General features: G+C 52.7%; 1 protein-coding gene across 4 annotated transcripts in view; it reads right to left on the bottom strand.

Annotated features, from left to right (window-relative positions):
* STARD9 (StAR related lipid transfer domain containing 9) overlaps positions 1-14,198 on the bottom strand; it is a 181,729-nt gene that overhangs the window by 9,135 nt on the left and 158,396 nt on the right. For all 4 annotated transcript variants that reach the window (XR_001629692.2, XM_007472427.2, XM_016433179.2 and 1 more), the window contains 2 exons: positions 2,961-13,565; positions 1,670-1,867 (listed from right to left, as the gene is read on the bottom strand). Coding sequence is in view for 3 of the 4 variants with exons in the window: in XM_007472427.2 (XP_007472489.2) it covers positions 1,670-1,867; positions 2,961-13,565 (10,803 nt within the window). In the remaining variant the exon portion in view is untranslated. The remainder of the gene's footprint in view (positions 1-1,669; positions 1,868-2,960; positions 13,566-14,198) is intronic.

Genomic DNA, 14,198 nt, shown 5'->3' with positions numbered 1-14,198 from the left:
ATTGCTATGATTATTATTCTTACTTAGCCCCAGGAAAAATAGATGAAAGCAACATGTTTGTAGGGTTAATACAGATGTCCCACTCTGTCTCCCCAGGATATTACCAGGAGATTCCACTTACAAAATTAAACCTAAGGATTCTTATATACCCACTTAGATAGAACCCTCTTGTCTAGGCATAAAAACTGGCAAATCTGCGCTCTGAATTCCCCAACCTATATCTAGGTCATGTTGATTCCACCTTCTGACCCTGCACTTAGCAACAATGTTTCATTGACTATCTCCCTAGGCTTCCTGTCTGTTGTTAGGTTCTATGGAAACATGTATGTTGAGAATGAAACTGTGTGCCAAGTAGATGTGTGATCCTGAGGGTATAAAATAAAGCCAGGCCTCTGCCAAGGTGGAGCAGTTTATCCTGTGAAACCTGTGCTGTAGGTTGAATGTGAAAGCTGTGTCCAATCTATCATTCCGCCAACACGGTCCCACCTCCAAGACCCCATCCCCTGTGGGAGGCTGGTCCACCCCACAGACAGCACTGCTCCAGCCACCTTCATGGCTGCTGGAACAAAGCATTCTGAGTCTTCTGTTCTGCTGGGCGACGTCTGCATGTGCTGGGGCAGACATCCCCTGCCTCAGCCACAAGTTTGAGCATTAAGAAGCAGCTGAGGGCTCGGGGCCCAAACCTCATAGGCTAAGAGGGTTTGAAACAAAGCCTGGCTGCCCAGCTCTGCTTCTTTTTTTCTCACAATTCCCATTGTGTGTCTGTCTGCTTTGTGCATTTCTATCCTTTCTGTATGTCTATTATATGTGTCTGTGAAGCTATGCCTCTTCTATTCCACAGAGATCGGGGCACCTCCAGGATCACAGGGCTCCGGGGACAGATGTCTGTCTCTCTATCTACATACAGTCCTACAGGGCAGCACAGCAGGGCAGTGGAGGCCACCTGGGCCAGGACTCCTTCGAGCTATGTGAGCCAGGGCAGGCCACTTAGCTGTTTGTAAAATAATCTGGAGAAGGGATGGCAAAGCACTCCAGAATCTGCCAAGGAAGCCCCCAAGGGGGTCCCAAAGAGCCAGCAGGCCTGAATGATGATCCATTCGTATGTGCGTGTATGTGTGTGTACATGTGTCCCTTTCTTGTACCCATCTCTTTTTTCCAGTCTGAAATTTGTCTCTTCAACAGAGACGGTCTAGAATTGTCCAAGGAGGTCTCTTCAGGAAAAAAAAAGTCAACCCTCTGAGTCCTCCATGATGGCCAATACAACAAAAACTCTAATTCTCCCAACCCCATTCCCAACTCCCTTTTTAAAAAAAAAAAACCTTGCTGAATTATAGTTTCATATAAAAACTTTTTAAAAAAACTCTGGATATGGAAATGTTCGTTTTGTCAAATTCACAATAAACCAATTTGGGAGAAAAAGAAAAAAGGAAAAAAAAACCCTTGCCTTATCTTAGAACTGATACTGTGTATTGGCTCCAAGGTAGAAGAGCAGTAAGGGCTAGGCAATGGTGGTTAAATGACTTGCCCAGGGTCACACAGCTAGGAAGTGTCTGAGGCCAGATTGGAACCTAGGACCTTCCTTCTCTGGGCCTGGCTCTCTATCCACTGAGCTGCCCAGCTTCACCCTCCCCCCCAACCCCATTTGGCAAAGCTCTGGGTCCATCCTTGCCTTGTGGTCTCCACAACATCTTTTCGGAGCTGCTGCAGATATTCTCGCCGTCGGCTGGGCAGGTCGGGGTCTCGGGGAAAAGCTTCCTGGGTGGGCAAGAGGTGGAACTGCTTCATAGGGCTGAGGCTTCGGGCCCGACGGAAGCTCTGAACTCGATCAACCCGTTCTTTCCGGACGGCCTCGACAGTCTTCAGGTGCCTGAGGTGGGAGGTGATAGGAGTCAGCTAGAACTTCCCCACCCACACCTCCCCCTTGGGGTATTGCTTGGTCTTAGGACCCCACCACGTGAAGGCAGCTGGAGAAGGTGGCCTGCGGTCCTGGGTCAGAACATGGGCTCTCACCCACAAAGCCCCATGGGCAGCATTTCTTTTTTGCTTGTGCTCTCTGTGGGGTCCAAACTCTGGAAGGCATGGATGGGAACACTTCTTGCCTGCCATCTTGTCTTCACAGGTTCATCTGTCTCCCCACCCCCCACCCACCCACCTTGCTCCCCTTCCCGAGACCATTGCTTTTATCTCTTTGGATCCTGATGTGGTGACAGTGGGGCACTATGAGATCTCCATTTTAGAGAGGAGGAAACAGAGTCTGAAAGAGGCTAAGGCACAGGGTCACACAGCTCCTGAGGATCTGAAGCTGGATTCAAATTCAGTGCTTGGGGAGAGTCCATGGGGAGGGTTGGGGCCACCATGATTCCTCCTCCCTATCCCAGGACAGACTGGCACCTCCTGGGGGAGTGTGGTCTTAGAGTTGCCTTGGGCACACGGAGTAGTGTGCAGCCCAAACCCAACTAAAGTGCAACGGGGAGATATATAACATGATAAATAAAAATATAACAAAACGCTGATATTACTGCTTTTTTAAAACCCTTACCGTCTTGTCTTAGAATTAACCCTGTGTATTGGCTCCAAGGCAGAAGAGCGGTAAGGGCTAGGCAATGGGGGTCAAGTGACTTGCCCAGGGTCACACAGCTGGGAAGTATCTGAGTCATATTTGAACCCAGGACCTCCCATCTCTAGGTCTGGCTCTCCATCCACTGAGCCACCCAGCTGCCCCCAAAATACTACATTTTAAAACTGTTAATAGATGGCCCACAGTGATCCTTAGAAAGAGCTTCATTTAACCCCATTTCTATCTGTTTGTCACCAAAGGCCAAGAGCCATAAATAAGATGTTAAATGACTCATCTCACTAGGGCTTAGCCAGGACGTCGGGCAGCAGGACTCGAACCCGGGGATTCTTGGCCTGGGACCAGTTCTCCCACCCGCAACATCACGTCCTCTTCCTTGACTTACCGAAAGTACATCCCATCCTGGTGTGGGCTCGCCGAGGCATCAGTCACCAGAGCCTCCCCCGTCCCCGTCTGCATCACCCTCAGCAGGGCGTCCGTCTCTCCCAGGCCGTAGAGAAGCTTGGCTTCGGCCAGCTCCACGCTGAGAGGAGGCCCCTGCGGCCCCAGCTCCAGCGGGACCCCGGCCAGCACCTGCACCTGTTCCCTGGGAAGCTGCTCGGGACCCTGGCTCAGGCGCAGCAGGGTGGGCTTCTCCACGCCCTCGGAGCTGGTGCTGCCCGCGTTGGCCACGGCCGGCGGGACGCTCCCCTCCGAGGAGATCCCCTGGACGCCTCGCCAGTTGCTGAACTTGTTGTGGACAGGAAGGTCCCTGAGGCTGTAGTGCTTGGGCTCCGGGGTCTGCTCCTTCTGGGTGCAAGAGCTCAGCAGGACCTCGGACTGGGTGTCTCTGGCGAGGCTGCTGCTGTGGGCCGGAGCCACGCTAACTTCCGAGACGGAGATGGGGCAGTGGAAGTGGCTCAGAACCGCCCCCCAGGGAAGACTCTCTGGCGCAGGAGGGGACTGCAAGGGCTGCTCGGGGGGGTTGGCGCCGGCCTCCACCCTCTTCGGACACCTGGCCTCCTGACTGCCCAGCCGAGCCGACACGGGCTTGGGGGCCTCCGAGGCCCCCTCCGCCAGGAAGCGATGGGGGCCGGAGGCCTCCGGCTGCTCCTTAGAGGGCCCCTGGGGGGGCAGGGACAGATAGAAGGGCTTCTTCTTTGCCCCAGCCTGGTGGTCTTCCCAGCTCAGAGACTCCGAGGAGGTCCGCAGCTGCTGCTGCTGCTGGAGGTGATTCAGGGGTCCCGTGGACACGGAGGTTGAGCTTCCTGGAACCCACCCGCCCTGCTTCATGGCCCCGGAGGGGGTCGGCGCAGGAAATCCTTTGCTCGGGTTCTTTCCTGCGGCATTGCCAACATCTTTGGAGACTTCGCCAGCCTTCCCTTCGTGGCAGGTTTGGCAAGAGCTGTTCACCGGGGGAGAGACTCCCGGAGGCTGGTGGTGTCCGAGGGAGTGAGAGCGGGGGCTCTTGGCGTGACTGGCATTTGAGGAGAAAGAACGGGGGCACAGTGTGCTGGCGCTGAGGGTCAGGATGGGGGACGAAGCCCTGTCCACTAACAAGGCGCCCCTGAAGCCCTCTTTCTTGTTCTTCTGGGCCCCAGATTTGCCGGCGGGGCCTCCCTCCTGAGGAGACGGGGTGCTGCTGACGGAGGAGACGGTGCCTGACGTGGGGCTGCTCGCGGCCGCGTACGACCCATCCACGTGGGAACTGAGGGCCGAAGAGGTGACGCGGGAAGCTCGGAGGCTGAACAGGTCCTGGCCCGGGAAGAGCTTCTGAAAACAGACACTAAGGTGGGAAGTGCCCAGCGCATTCTGTGGGATGACGCAGAGCCTCTGGCTCCCGGGGCTGGGAGAAATGGGCTTCTTGGCTGTGTCTTCGGGGCCCCTCCCCTGCAGCCCCAAAGAGCGGTCCTCCTTCTCCTGAGAAGCGTCCGGGGCCTTGAAGCCCTGGCTGGGGGCAGTCACAGTCACTTCCTGAGGACTGGCTAGCTTGCCCTCCCTGTGAGAAAGGAGGGAGGAGCCCTCCCGTGAGGTGGAGTCCATCCCGACAGTCTGGATGCCCACGTCCACAGTGGTCTGAGTGCTGCTGTCCACCCGCAACACCTCCTCCGGGGCCTCGGCCTTCATGGCGCGCTCCCTCTCAGCCATTCCCTGATGGGTGAGGTTCCCCAGCAGCTCGGAGGTGTTGTGCAAGAGCTGGGAAAGGTGCATGGACAGGCTCTGCACGTTGGTCCATGTGGATGGGCATGGGTGTGCCCCAAAGATGGCGGCCTCTGGATTGGGGTGAATGATGTCCACGCAGTTGTGGAGGTGTTGATGGACTTCCTGAGGCGGCGGCAGCGCCAGGGTCACCGTCCCCTGATCACAGGTGACTTTGCTGACCTTTGGCCAGGCCTCGGGCCCCAGGGGGTACGGCAATTCGTTGTCCTCCGCCTGCGCTGGCGCCCTGCCCTCCTCGGCGGGGACATTCTCCCCCTCGGGCAGTCTGCCCTTCTCCGGCAGGCCCTCCCCCGCATTGTCTGGGGTCCTGGCTGAGGGGGCTATGGTAGACGTGTAAGAAAAACGGTGCTCGTTCTTGAAGATATGAGAAGCTGTGAGCACCTTCCTTTCTTCTTCTGAGCCCTGAGGATCCTCAATGCTGCTGAAGGTGCTGAACGTCCCCCGAGTGTTGGCATAAGAGCTGAGGTAAGAATGGAACGGGGAGCTCTGAGAGTCCAGGCCGTTGTCCACGCTGGAGCAACGGATGGCCCTTTGTGTGTCCAGACCCCAGGAAGTCTGGCTGCAGGAGATGTCGCTGGCACTGCCAAACATATACTGCTTCCAGCCAATCCTGGCAGGACCCTCCTGCTGCCAGGACTGAAGGAAGGGGGTTATGTCGTTGGAGATGAAATGCAGGGCGTCCATGGTCTCCGGTGCCAACCACTCTCTGTTCCTGGGGTGGCCGTTCTGCTCCTCCACCAGGCTCTCTGATAACCTACTTTCTCGGACGGGCTTTGCCAAGAGGGGTAAAGAAGTGGGGTAGGTTGCAGGGCCGGGCTCTGGGGCCTGGGGCAGAGGGGCTTCTGAGTTGGAATTTGATACAGCTGTCTGATTGCAATCCACATATCTTGGAAGTTTCCCCAAGTCCACTGGCATCATCATTTCAGATTCTTCTGGGGAGAAGTCACTGAGGCCCGGTTTCTCTATCCCATGGCTCTCCTCATCTTCTGTGGGGGAAGGAGGCTCCACACTCATGTTCAGTTCCTGGAGAGTCCTGGAAGAAGTCCTCGAAGAAAATTTCAGGATGGAAAAGTTTTTGGGAGGATACTCGGGGATAGAGGTCAAAGCAACAGAGGGGGCGGAGGCTCCTTGGAAGTCCTGATGACAAACCTGCGAGTCCCCTGGCAGAGGGCAAGCTCTTGGCACATCAAAGGGATCACTAGTTCTCTTGAAAAGAACCTTGAGACTCTTAGGTTCAGGCCTGGTGATATCTCTGGCTTTGGGGGGGCTGGCTTGGCCACTGGCCCCAGAACGGCGGCAGTTTGTGTCCCACATTGTGTTGCCGATATTGCTTAAGGGCTGCTCATTCTCATCTTTCTTCCACAGACTGCTTGGAAGGTTGTTGCTGCAAACAAACTTCTCCCCTGCTTCTGTCCTAGAGTGGGGAACAGGGGCACTGGGATCCCTGGGATCCTTAGAAAACGATGGTCCTGGGGCAAGGTTTTCATCAGGATTTCCTGAACTGAGATGTGGCGACCCAATTGTAAGTTCATTCTTAGGAATGCCTTCACTAACAGGTATTGCTTTCATTCTCCCACCTGCTACATGGTTCCCTGACTCATCTACATGAGGGAATGCTTGTCTGTTTTGACTAGTTTTGGGGGTCTCCTGGAGGTTCTCCAATTTCTCAGGACAGGTGCTGACAGGGGAAGGAGTGGCTTCGGGCTTGGCTTTGATGTCCTCTTTCTTGGGACCCTCGGTACTGAATAAACCAGTGTTGGGAGCTTCCAGTTTCAATTCTGGTGGGACTTCTCTGAAATCCAGGTTATGTGCCAAAGGTATGTTGGGTACATTGGGCTGGCTGGGGACACTGGACTTGGAAGGCCCCAGGAAAACTGGAAGCATAGTGTCTGAGGCAGACCGGGAAATGCGCCTCTCAGGATCACTACTTCCATGAGACAGAGAATTGGTAAACAAAGGTGAATTGACCCAAACAGGACCCTGTTGAGAAATGCATGGTGGCCTGGCAGGAGAAGCCACAGGCTCTTCTTGGGATGGTGATGAGTTAGCTATAACGTTGCTTTCCGAAGTCTCTAGGAGAGTACTTTGAATCAAGCTTCTTTCTGGGCAGTTCTCCATCTCCCCCACAAATGCTGAAGCACTTCTCTGATCAAGAAGGAAAGTTGGTCTTGGACCTTTGCTACCAATACTATAGGGTACAGAGAGCCCAGATACGGCAAGCCCTCTCAACTTGGGGCATTGTGGCAAGGCGTCCCCTGTAATGCCTCCCCCTACTGTTCTGGAGACCATGTCTTCTCTGTGACTTGCCTGCTCTCCTCCTTCCCCTAGAGAATGGATGTGGCTTGGATGAGTTGGAAAACTCCCCGCTTGCTTGATGTCCAAGGCTTCCAGCGGACTGTCACAGTATGGTGGTTCTTTGGCCTCAACTATCTCTGCTTCATATGAGCCTGGCTGCTTTCTAATGTGAAAGCTTCCTTGGGACACAAAAACAGGCCACAGGGTAGTAGAGTTTGCTGTCATATAGGCCATTTCTGCCATTGATATCCCAGATCCTGCATGGAGAGAGGCATCTTTCCATGGGGATTGAATGGAAGTTTCCCAATGGGCTTGTAGGTTGCCTATTGCCTCTGAAGAGTTTCCAGAGTCCCCACTGCACCAGCTCTCATAAGCCGTACTTTGGGATTTGAGCCCTCCCCAAGCTCTCCGGATGTTCTCCTTGCTCCCTGGGAAGGTTCTCTCCACCTCTAAAAGTTCCCCTCTCTGTTTGGATGGCAGGGCCTGATTCAGTTCCTGTTGAATTACTTTAATCCTATCAGAGATGGCATGGAGAGAAGGTGTGAACAGGTGCTGCCGTGGTATCTCGTCCGTCTTGTTCTCCTTCAAGGTTGACAGAAAAGGCAGATTTCCTGAAGACAGAAGACTACCAGCAGATGACCTAATATCCTCTTCCTTACCCTCTGAGCTTCCACAGGCAAAATCTCCTGTTTGTGTATTAATGGATTTGCTAATGCCTGGGATAGTGATGGTGCCAGAGGACAGCTGTGTGGCATGGTCTTGCCCTCTGCTAGGGGGAGTAACATCATTCATTAGCTGGAGACCATCTGCCATAGACAGATTTGCCAGGGGCTTATTCTTATCAGGGTGCTTTTCTGGCACGGTTCCTGAAGATGCCTCCTGGGTGTTCCCTCTTGTGGCTTTATTTTGCACAAGACACCCTGATGCCTCATTTTCTTTTTTACTCCTTTCTGACTCCTGCTGATCCCTTTGGCTATAGTGAGGCTGCTTAGAGGTCCCAGAAAACACCTCAGGCTCTAGTAGAGGCACAATAATATCACAGGTGCTGTCTTTTGATGATTTCCCATGATCCTCTGGTTGCCTAGAGTCCTTCATTGTGGCCTCTTCATTCATTTCTGAATACCTGGATGAATTGGTAGAAGTCCCCCAAGGCCCTGAAGAGAAGCTGCTCACTTTAGGGCTACTATCTTTGGATGATTTCCCACCTTCCTCTGATGGCGTAGAGTCCTTCACTGTGGTCTCTTCATTCACTTCTGAATACCTGGATGAACTGGCAGGGCCCCCCCAAGGCCCTACTGAGACCCATGCCAGATTTCCTTCATTACTTGCTGACAAAGGGGAGCCGGTGGTACTTGGATCCATGGCAAAATCATCGATCTTCCACAGCTTCTTCTCTAGTGTCTGGGCCACTTGGAAGTCACTATCTGACCACTGCTGATTGGTCCTCTTCTCTAGTGGGCACTGGTTAAGTAAGTTGGCTTTCTTAATGTTTCTTAACAAGGTCACTTCTGCCTCAGTGAGAGAGAGATTTCCTAGGTTCGAGTCTTTGGAAGTGACTTGGCTATCCCTCTCCTGCCATTCCATGAGCATAGCAGGAGCTGATGCTTCCATCTCTTCCAGTGAGTAGTTGTTCCTAGAAGGTCTGCCAGAGCCATTCCCACTACCATTGAGCTGACAGTGGGATCTCTGCCAAACTGATTCCTCAACAGAGGAGTCTTTGCAGCTAATACTTCTGAGAGAGCTGTGGTTTCTTACTTCTCCATTTGTTTTTTGCTGTTCTACTTTGCCTTCCAAGCAAGGAGTGCCCTGCATTTTCAGAAACTGTAGCTCCCGCTCATAGTTGGTAGGAGAAAAGCTCATTGTTTTTGTTGGCGCCCTGAAATACCCTTCTGACAGCTTTGGAGGATCAGACAAAAATACGTTGCTTGGTTCTTCTTGAGTGGAAGTCACTGGATAGCTTTCTTGGCTTGTCAATGGATGTGCCATCTCCTGAGTGTGAAATCTGCCCATGTGCATGATCTGGCTTAAGCTAGGTAACTCCTGGGCCAATGGATCTGGTTGGGTCTCTGTTGGCAAACTCTTCTCCTCCAAGGGACTGGTTTCTCTGTCACATACTCTTGGCTCTTTGTACTTAGCTGTTATCATGGTACTGGTTAAGTTTTCAGCAGTCTGACTTTCTTGGAAACTGACTTGGGGCTCCAAATCTGGACCACTCCCTGTCCCTATACTGGCATAACTTTGGGGGTTGAGCTCTACAACTGGTTCTTCCCTACAAGTTCCCTCAAACCTTTCTTCCTTAAGTCTCGATGACTCAATTCTGGCCAATGGCTCCACTATCTCTGGGCTTTCTGGAACATTAGTGGGGTCCTTCTGAGCAGTTGGCCTTTGTGAAACTCTTATGAGCAAATAATCACTAGGGTCCCTGGCTGATGGTTCAGGCACACGTAAGAGAGTGGGTTCCCTTTCAGTCTTGTCCTCTTCAGTGAACTCAGCGGGCATGGTGAGGTTTGGTGGGATTTTCTCTGTCTGATGACTCACTTGAACACAAGTGTCAACAAGCTCCTTGCTTTCTCTGGCTTCAGTGCTATAAGGGACAACCTCTTTCTCCTGTATTCTCTTTGAAGAACGGGGCTGATCCTTGTAATAGAGGCTGTTTCTAAAGTCCTTTGGTCTCCGAGGGAGATGGGCCCTTTCTTGGTCCTTCCTTTCCCTAAACATAGCTCTCTTATAGGCTTCAGCCATATACAAGGCACGAGGGTGATATTTTTGTCTGGATTCTATTTCCATGATGCTGCTTTCCAGCTGTGATACGCTACTAATCAGCCTGGCCATTTCGTCAGAATGACCAACAATTTTACCCTGAGAGGCTCTTCTTCGAGACTTTCTTCCTTGGGAACTGGGTATCACCATTAAGCTCTCCGGTTCCTCGCTTACAATGGGGCCTTCTGCATTGGTAGACATAGCCGGCAGTAGGTTTAAAGTAGAGTCTTTTGTGTAAGAGTGGTCTTGGTCCCCTCCAGAAAGCATGAGTTCCTCTGAGGAATCTTTGGAGTGTAAAAACATTCCAGGATAAACAGATTCCGTTTCTTCCTTTGGGTGGGACAAGGTTTCATCCTTGCCCATCATCACTGGACTCGTGCTCTCAGAGTGACTTGATGAGCTGCATTGTAGAGGGCCTAAAACCTTCTCTTGCATGTTAGCTCTGGGTTGAGGCTGGCTTGAACCCTCTGTGTTATAAACAAAGTTGGAATTGGATCCAGAAGAGATCTGCTCGTCAAAGTCAGCTGAATCGATCCCCAGGAGATAGACTGCCCGCTTCCCTTGGATGTCATCTTCACTCTGACTATGTTCATGATCCACTTCAATGCTAGACATAACAGGGAGATGTTTTGTTGCCCCAGATTCATTAAATGGAACACCCCAAAGGGGCTGAGCTGAGGCACTTTCCTTCGTCAGGGGTGACTTGGAGTGATTGTTTTTTAAAGTCCCAGCTGATTTTCCTACTTGGCACGTAGCCATGCTGATGCTCTCTAACAGCAGTCTATTCTGAGCAGAAGAGAAAGAGACGGGATTGTTGTATATTTCCATGCTTTGGGGGACCCCAGTTCCATCTGGGTCTTCCCAAGTACCTGGGCCAAAGGAATTCTCTGTCCCAATTCTCTGAGATGAGGGCTTCTTATGGTTCGGGGTATGTAATAAAAGCAGAAGGTCACTGTCCAAATTTCTGAAAAACTGAAAGGTGTTGCTCAAGCCTTCGACCCTGCCGGTGGGTAGAGTATCGTCCCCCCAGTCTCGGCATGCGGGGATCTCCAAGGCCGTTTCTGTCACAGCATCTCTGCTTTCTAACACATAGACTGTTTCCAGGGGAGAGAGCTGCTCCGGAGATGGGAAAGGATCCCAGGGTGGGAATAGCTCGGAATCAGTGGGAAAAGCCAAAGAAAAACTCTCTGTGTTGATTTCTTCATTGGAGGCTTGGAAGAACTCTGCCTTCAATACTGGCTGGGGCAGAGGGCCATCGACCCTTAACGAAGCCTGCTTGCTGGGTGGAATTTTCTCTTGCTGGGTCCAGGCTGGAGGATGCCGGTCTTCCTTAACAGTCATGGGGCTGCTGTTGTTTGATATGTCCCTCAGGAAGAAGCTCTCATCAAAGGAGACTGTCGATCCTGCTTTCCTAAGAGGCTGGGGCTGCTCTGAGCTGCCCTGACATATTTGAGGCATCTCTGGCATCGAGGTTGGAACCTTGGTCTCTGTTGCAAAAACCCAAGCATTTTCAAAGCTTAAGTCTCCCTGGTCCAAGTCTGTTGGGGAACTGCCATGATGAGCATCTTTTTCAATCATTCTAAAGAAAGATGAGAGATCATCCAACTCAAAGCTCACATCGTCTTGTTCTTGCTCCATTCTTAAGTGCCTTGTGGATGACGAAGGGAAGGACAGATTATTGAAATCGAAATCCCCGGGGATCTCAGAACACAAAGGGAAGAAGGAATCCCATCTTTTGCCAGATGTAAAGGTCCGGCAACTTGTATCTTTCTGAGGGCAGCTAGAAACTTGTGTGCTCTTCACTGTGGCCCCCAGGGAAGAGTGAGAAAATTCACAGAGATATTCAACAATAGGCCAGCCCTTTCTAAGGGTACTACTGCCTTTGTGAGACAACAAAGACGCCGGGGCAGCTGACCTGCTGGAGGAGAGAGTGCTGCTGGAAAGGGCAGAGCTGCAGTACCCAGCCAGTTTGGGGAGGCCAATTCCCTCCATGTGAAATGACTCCTGGGAGACGGAAGAATCTGATCTGAGATTGCTGGATGCCCATGTGGTATCTGCTTCGGAAGTAGATTCCGAGTTCCCCTCGCTGGTAGTGCTGGAGACCGAGGCCCGGCCTTTGAAGCGGCTGAAGCTGTGCCTGGTGGAGGCTGTCTTGGGGACGGGCTTCTGTAATTCACCCCCTTCCACCGGCGCCTCAAGTTTCTCCATCTCTTGGACCTTCAGTTCTGGGACAGCCAGATTTATCTGTGAGTACCTCGGGACTTCTTGGGAGCTGTTGTGATGGCTCCCTGACTCACAGGAGAACCAAGACTCCAGGGAAGCCAATGAATTGTTTCTCAGGTTCGGGGTCTCTTGGAGGGGTTTGCAGTCTTCTCCTTGGGGCTGGAGCTGGGGCTGGGGCTGGGGCTGGGGCTGAGAAGCCAGATAAAAAGAATCACATGGCTTCAGGGTCACATCGGGCTCGGCCACACCTGGTCCCTGCTCTGAGGCCTGGAACTCAAGTACCTTTTCCGGGCACCTTGTGGGGGACTGGGAGCTCTTCATTTGCCAAAAAGCCTCTGCGGGCATCTCATCCGGCGAGAGGGCTTTCTTAGATTCTCCCCCGGAGGCCTCCGCCTCCTCCTCCTCCTCCTCATTGTCCAGGCTATCCAGAGAAATGGCCCTCACGTTTTCCCAGGACAGTGCCCCGCCAAGTAAAAGATGGGGGCCCTCGGGAGAGGTCACCGACTCGGCCTCACTTCTCTCGGAGTCTTGTGGTGGCAGAGGGGGAGGCAGGAGCCATCGCTGGGTTCTGCTCCTTTTTTCCATCAGTGAGTCCTGAGACATCTGGCTGTCATCGCTTTCTGTGTTCTCAGGCTCTGAGCAGAGGGGCTTTGGCTCAGGGGCCTCCTGTTCTTGCAGTTTGAGGAGGGACCTGGAACAGGCATAGGAGAGAGAATCCATAGAGTACATACTGTCCGAGTCAGAGAAATCATTCCCCTTTTCCTGTGGCTGGGCGCTCAGGGAGCCGGGGGAGACCAGCAGGCCCTTGGTGCTCCTGGTTCTTTTCTCACCCTCGCTGTTCTCGGGGCTCTGAGGAACCTGCAAGAACCTCTTGTTTCTGCTGTCTCTCCTGCTCAGAAGATGCCCCCGGAGCCGTGCGGAGGCTCGAGGCGACAGGGCCATGCTGGGCTCCCAGTGCTGAAAGGTCCAGGCAGCCTGACGCAGGCGACTGGCTTGGAACCTTCCACGCAGAAGCGATCGCGCCCGCGCTCCCTGGGGGCTGTTTCCTCGGAACGCCCGGCTTGGCAGGAGCTGCCCTTCCTTTCTCCACCTCCTTGGTAGCTGTCCATAGCTGCCCAGCGGCTTTGCCCTAACTATCTGAGGGCGGGCGATGAAGGTGTCAGGCTTCTCCCTCGATTGGAGCTGCTCTGCCGATCGGCTTACAGAGACCAGGTTTCTATGCAGTTGCGCCAGCTCCTTTTTCCTGTCTATTTCCTGGCATTTCCTGTTCATGGCAGGGGCAATCTTGAGGCTTGTGGTGGATCTAGCCCGTTGGGCCAAGGAATCTTCCCCAAAAGATGCTCTCTTCCTCTCACAGAACTCCCACCGGTTTAGGGAACAAGAGTTATTCAGGGAGGAGGTGTTTCCTCGAGGAACGGAAGCCTGAAGGAGATACTCCTCCAATGGAGGTATCTCAGGTGTGCGGTGGGCAGCCTCTGCTGATAACTTGGCAGTGATTTCACACTTCAGAGTGCTGAGGATGCAAAAAACAAAAACACTGTTTCAGGGTATTTCGGAGAGCGGGGGGACTTGCCCCAGAGTGTTAGTACTAAAACAAACCTTGTCCTCCTGTGACCTTGAGTGGGAGTTACATTAAGAAAAGCTTTCAACAAATAAGAGACACTAACTCCGACCGTGTCTGAGAAAAGCACATGTCATATGTAGCTTCAGGCACTCTCTGGGCCTCTCAACTTGTAGTTTTCCTTTTCTAGGAAAAGGGGTGTGAACCTTAGGGCTAGGGATCACGAAGCTCGGGGAAGAGGAAGGGCCATTATCGTCCTGAGGTACAAGGTACTGGGGGTCCAAAGAGGTGTAAGACGCAGTACCTGCCAGCAGAAATAGTAAAGACTTTTTAACAGTCATCCAAAGCACTGTTTTTAATAGCAAATGAGTGGCAGAGATTAGAAATGTCAAAAGAACTCCAAAGAGAGGTGAGAACATGATGGGTTGGGTCATTCGGGGAAGGCTAAAAGCAAGAGCTGGGTCTTAAAAGGATTGTGCTTAGATAACTGGGTAGGAGGGTAGAAGATCATTCTAGGCAGGGGAAATGGTAGGTTCAAAGGTGCGGTGGGGGGGCGAGGATGTACCTGGGTTCATTGCAGGGGCA

This window comes from Monodelphis domestica, chromosome 1 (assembly GCF_027887165.1).
Source record: "Monodelphis domestica isolate mMonDom1 chromosome 1, mMonDom1.pri, whole genome shotgun sequence".
NCBI classification, from domain to species: Eukaryota; Metazoa; Chordata; class Mammalia; order Didelphimorphia; family Didelphidae; genus Monodelphis; species Monodelphis domestica.
Note: the sequence above shows the minus strand (reverse complement) of the source record. Positions and strands in the feature narration are given on the sequence as shown.